General features: G+C 41.8%; 1 protein-coding gene across 3 annotated transcripts in view; it reads left to right on the top strand.

Annotated features, from left to right (window-relative positions):
* Positions 1 to 1896: 1896 nt before the first annotated feature.
* col5a1 (procollagen, type V, alpha 1) overlaps positions 1897 to 6000 on the top strand; it is a 72994-nt gene continuing 68890 nt past the window's right edge. For all 3 annotated transcript variants that reach the window (XM_061699293.1, XM_061699292.1, XM_061699290.1), the window contains exon 1: positions 1897 to 2249. In XM_061699293.1, the coding sequence (XP_061555277.1) occupies positions 2150 to 2249 (100 nt within the window). In that variant the 5' untranslated portion in view covers positions 1897 to 2149. The remainder of the gene's footprint in view (positions 2250 to 6000) is intronic.

The raw sequence follows: 6000 nt of genomic DNA, 5'->3' as shown, positions 1-6000 counted from the left end.
TTGTACACCAAATGTATACCACACACGCAGTGCCAACATACTGTATGCAGTTTAAGGATTGAAGTCCATCCCTCATAAATGAGAATAAAATGCATGTTAGTAATAAAAGAATACAAGAAATTTGAAAATATATATATTTTGTCATAGTGGGGGGGAGGGGGGGGGGTTATTATTTGATTATTCAATCAATAATCAGTAAGACAATTGATTCTCAAAAGATTCGATAGTGACAGCTCTAAGCCATTGCAACATTTTTATATATATATATATATATATATTTTTTTTTTTTTAAAAGTGTGATTCTTGTTGTCATAAGGCAAGGAGGCCTTTTAAAATGCTCCCGGTTGTAAGGCAACACGCGTATGTCAAACAAATGGTCAGGTTTTGGGAAAGTAAGTAGAGGGTTGGAGCCCGCTTCACCACGTTTTGGCTTTGGCGGTGCTTGCGGAGGTAAAGGCTACGAATTAGAGGCAGCGCGTTTCGGCCGGCGTTTACGGTTGCGGCACGCCTGACCCAAGTGCCCGGCGCGACCTCAGGACACGCACGTGTGCCGCCTCGGAGAGGAGAGGCCAGGTGTTAGTCGCCCGCTATAAGGAACCCACCGACTGAGACTTGCAAGGTAAAACAAATACATTTTACATTATTTTAAAAAAATGATCATGTTATAAAACTATGACATTTTGTTCAGTTTGTCATCTTCATGTCTACATATTAAGTGATCACATTGATTGTATTTTAAGGCACACAAGTCACAGGTATTTGGAACTGAAACATATGTTATTGCACTTTCAAATTATCTTATGATGACTTAGAAATAATTTCAGTACAATTTCAGTTTGTTTTCGAGGCAGCACCTGGACACACATGAGGGGGCTGACTGCTTATTGGCTGTAGTGTGTGGGCCACATTCAAAGCACCCAATAACACTTTTGTGTCCAAAGCGTAAAACCAGTTGACTGTCGTGACTTATTTTACCTTGTGTCTCGGTTGCTATGGTGACGACCTTGTCCATAAAGTGAAGACTGAGTGTTTTTTTTTTTTTTTTTTGCCGACATTGAGTCCAGTTACGTGGACAGTGGCCTCACACTGCCGTGGCCACTTTAGAGCGCCTCGTTGATGACCTGGTGGGATATTTTCCAGCAAGCGGAGGCTTTAAGTGGCTAATATTTTTGTGGTTCAAACATGTAATGTGTCGACAAAAGAAAGACCCTAGAAGCATCAAGGTATATGATTGACAGGTGGGCGTGGCGTAGGGTCAGCGCATTCCCCGGACAACATTTGAGAGCTGAGAGAATGGGTTGATTTTTCACAATTTTGAAGCCTCATTTCATATACTTGGATTTTTTTTTTTTTTTTTTTTTTAAATCATTCAAATTTGGCAGGTTTGTTAATAATACTCCTCTGTTAAAAGGAATTTTAAAGCTTGTATGATGGCCACCGTTTCACTTTACATGAGTTCCTACAGAAGGAAAAAAGTTTTGATGGTTTTTATGTCTTAATATTAACAGCGGATTATTTTTTTTGCACTTTTATTAAAGTATGTGACAGTATGCGTGCATGTAATGTCTTTTCATTTGAATTCACTTCTACTTCGGTAATGACTTTTCCTGCCCTCCTCCCCTCCTTCTCTTCTCTTTTCTTTTTTTCTGGAATTCCAAGTGCAGGAATTGTAGGCGTGAAACTTTCCCCTTGCACTTTTCCCCTCCCAGCCTCGCAAGCTGCCTCCCTACTGCCCCCCTCTGCCCAATAACAGGCTCTGATTTGCCGAAAGCGTGCTGGCTGCCTGGTGATTGACAGCCCGGGGTGGTGGGTGTGTAATTGAGGCGGAGGGAGGGGGAGTTTTTGGGGGGATGCGGGGGGGCTGCAAAGTGACGGCTGCAGGCGGCTCAGAGGAGCGCAGCATCTGAGCGGGACCAGACGCCGTGTGTCCAGTCCGGAGGATCCCCCCACGAAAGCTCGGGACCCTTATGGCTGCTTGAGAGCCCCCCACCCCTCCCCTCCACCTCAACACTATTCCTCCCCCATTCCCCCACTTTTTTTTTTTTTCCCTTCTTCTTCTTTTTTCCTGCTCGTCAAGCGATCACAAGCGGCCGCGGGTCCGACTTGAGTTGAGCTGCGAAGAGCCGTGGTGCACTCAAGGCAGGCGGCCATGGATACCCCCATCAGATGGAAAGTTAAACGGAGGTTAAGGGACGCCCTGATCTCCCTGGCTGTCATTTTGCTTTTTGTCACATCGCCAGCGAGTTCAGGTAGGATGCAAATAGACTCTGGGGGGGAAAAAAAACAAAACAAACATTTTTGGGTTGTTTTTTAGGTGCTTTCAAGCTGCGAAACTGTCATTCATGCAGCTTCAAAGTGGTGAAAAGTGCTTATTACACTTCACGGACATTCAGATGTCACTCAAAAAGAGCTTTTTCGCCATAAATGCATGTATGGATGCCACTTCAAGTCACTTTTCAGCACCGCAGGTATACTTTTTTCCTGGGCCAGAAGCAAGCTGAGACAGTGGGGGGGGGGTCACGTAACTCACAATACCGGATCATATTAACACCATACCGGGGAAAATGTATGACGTACCATCATATCTACGTCACTGAATGTGAAGAACCATGTTAAAATATGTTCAGTGGTTGGGACAGCTTTTTCCATTTTTAATTGCTGTAAAAAGAAGTACAATCCCACTAAAATGACATCAAAATTTCACCGGTCTTCAAAAATCCTTTTCAAGCTGTAAAAAATGTTGCCTATGCAGCTTAAAAGTTCTGAAAAGTGCTTATTAGACTTTCAGAAGTCAGTTAAAAAACAGCTTTTGGGGCTTTAATGCATGTATTACACCTGTATCTGATTTGAACCAACACACTACACCATCAAACTCAACTGAGCATTTTTAACAGTGTCAAAAGATGACACTACTATCTAAATGTAATCTTAAAAGTGGCATAGATAATGAACGTAAAGACACTGGGAGTGTAGCGGTTCACATAGCTGATTTTCCTGCAAGCATACAATATACAGCTGGGATAGATGGGATAAGTGGCATGATATTAAAATCACTTAAAGCGGGGAACTGGTATTCTCGGTAGTGTAGTGGTTCACATAGATCAGTTTCCTGCAAATGGCCAATGCAATGGTGACCAGTCAGCGAGGATCAACAACAGCTGTATAAATATCACCTCAAGGCAGGGCGTAACGGGAGTAGAAAATGGGTGTATGACTAAAACTAGGGGATTGGAGAGTGTAGTGGGTCACATAGCTGTGGAATCAAACTAAAATAAAGTAATACTCATCACCCTAAATCAACACACAGTGGAGAGGTGACAGAAAAGTGGTACATGTTAGCATTTATAACATAAGTGTAATAAGGTAATCGCTATGTGATCAAACTAACCCTGGCAGGCTATATCACAGAGCAATGCATTGAAATATACTGTAAATACTTTGTTCCATCCCTAAATTAAGACATGTGGACATGTAGCACATCTGCCACGCAGTCTGATATTCTAGTTTGAATACCAGCTTACCCAACTACAAACTATACAAGTTTGAAAAATTACTGAAAATGGGCAGTTGGTAGTGTAGTGGCTCCCATAGCTATGCCACACATACCGGCAGCCAGTCAGGTGAGATGGACGGGATTAGTGTCTTAATTAATAGTTGTTTTACTTAAAGTTGTACCCTTAGCAGTGTAGGTGTTCACATAACTGACTTTCCTGCAGACAATGAATTGACAGCCAGTCAGCTGACAAGATAAGTAGCACAGACAGAGCATAGTGGTTCACATACAGTGGCTGATTATCCTGATATTTTCTACTAGACTGGTGAGCAGTCAACTTGGATAGACAGAATGAGTGGTTTATGGATGTATTAAGGAAGGGCATTCGGAGTGTAGTATGTCACATAGCCGATTTTCTTGAAATGCCCCAAAATTGTCTACTGGACTGGCGACCAAGTCATCTGAGATAGAGAGATAAGCGTAACAGAAAATGAATGTATGGATATGTTTTAAAGTGAGGCATTGAGTACGTAGTGGTTCACATTGCTAGCTAATGATAATGCTCAGTGGAAGAGAAAATCAATGAATGGATAATGATATTCCATAAAGTGGAGCATTGAATATATAGTGGTTCATATAGATAGCTAATGATTATGCTAAGTGGAAAATCTGTCTGGATGACGGTTCAAGTGGGCTGTTGGTAGTGTAGCGGTTCACATAGCTATTGCCTCATTACATAGCTAATGACTGATTAACACTTGCAGAGGGGATTGGAGAACAGTCAGCTGGGATAGACGTAAAGTGGAAGGGTCCCTCAAAGCCACTTGTCATGAGGGGTTGGGGGGTGGGGGGCAAAGTGCGTCTGGCCCTGCATATATTATTAGCATCTAGCTCGTCACTGTTGGTGGTCCAACAGGTGGTCCCTCACAGTGTTGTGCTGATGGTGCGGCCATTTCATTTGTTTTCTGTGGCAGTGACCAAACAAATGCTCACATAAGCATTTAATGTTAGCAAATGCTAGCTGTTAGCTGTTTTTTTTTCGTGTTTCTTTTTCTGTCCCAAAAATGATGAATATTTTTCTTGTCAAACACTGAATTGCTAAAAAGGCGTTCATTCAAAAGTTGCACGCGAGCAGAATACAGTGATGTTAGCATGTTAGCAACAACAAAAAAAAGGAATTTTTGGCACATTAGCATATTAGCCGTAGATACGAAAATTAGATACGTCAGCGTGCTGTAGCAGCCCGGCTTACCAATGCACTTACGTAGCAGCCAATGCATGGACATTGAAATCAAATCATAACTTGCTTATTTCTCAGCCTAGTTTTTTTTTTTGTCAACATCAAAGCGTGTCAAAGCATAACATTTGGGGGGGGGGGGGGGGGGAACACCGCCCAAAATATTTTTACATGTGAAAGGTTACACCCAGTTCCCTTGTCGTAATTACAGCAGGGCAGCAGTGTTAGCACCTCTGAGTCAGTCATTGGGAATGCTTGAGAAAATTAACGCTAGCCCATTGTGCTATCAGCGCTAGATGTTAGCGTAAAACGTGTCACTGCTATTGTGTATGTTCACTTTGACTCCTCTGCAAATACAAATGGAATGTAAATATAGCCAATGGTATTAGAATGTTAGCAAACTTTCAGCTAAATAATGCGGCTCACATGCTAGCTATAAATAACATCAAATTAAAGGCCGTCTTTTCTGACAGCAAAATATTGTTAATTATTTTTTGAACCTAAAACGACGAAAGCCAAGTGATAGTCACATGCTAATAGAGCTAACCGATGCATAAACCCTGTCAATGTTAGCACTGACACGCCAGTTATCAGAAAAATTTTACTAGCCTATTTACCTAATTTTCTTAGCGCTAAATCAAACACAAGAACCAAATGACAAATGACGTCCTAACAGAGATAATAGTTCGCACGTTGCCTTGTATTCCACTTAGTTATTGTTGGTCCGAAAGGCAACTCTGGCCTACAGTTTGCGGTTAAAATGTTAACACTTCTGCTAACTACCTCTGCTAACAGAGGTAATTGTTCACTTCTACTTCTATTATTGTCAGCATGAAAGGCAAATCTAGCCTATAGTTTAAGCAAGTTAGTAAACTTTGTAGAACTCAGCGAACACAGCTTTCGTTAGTTCCATTTTAGGCATAAAATATAGACGGTAGGCCTACCAATGGACAGCTGCGTGCTAGCTGAGCTAATCTTGCACTCTGATTCCACTTTGCTATTGTTAGCAAAGGCAAAATTAGCCTACAGTTTTAGCATCTTAGCAAACGTTCAAGAATGCAGCTAACACGAATGAAATGAGCAAGAACAAGACACAAGCCCTTTAGGGCAGCAAAATATTGCACCTATAACAACAAAACCAGCTGACAGCCACATGCTAAAAGAGCTATCGATTAGCATGGGCAACAGTGTCAGCATGTTAGCACTTCAGTCATTGGACAATTGACGCTAGCCTATCTAGGTCATTTTCTTGGTGCTAAAAAAACAACAA

This window comes from Phycodurus eques, chromosome 15 (assembly GCF_024500275.1).
Source record: "Phycodurus eques isolate BA_2022a chromosome 15, UOR_Pequ_1.1, whole genome shotgun sequence".
Taxonomy (NCBI): domain Eukaryota; kingdom Metazoa; phylum Chordata; class Actinopteri; order Syngnathiformes; family Syngnathidae; genus Phycodurus; species Phycodurus eques.
The sequence above is the reverse complement of the archived record's forward strand: the minus strand, read 5'-3'. Positions and strand labels throughout refer to the sequence as shown.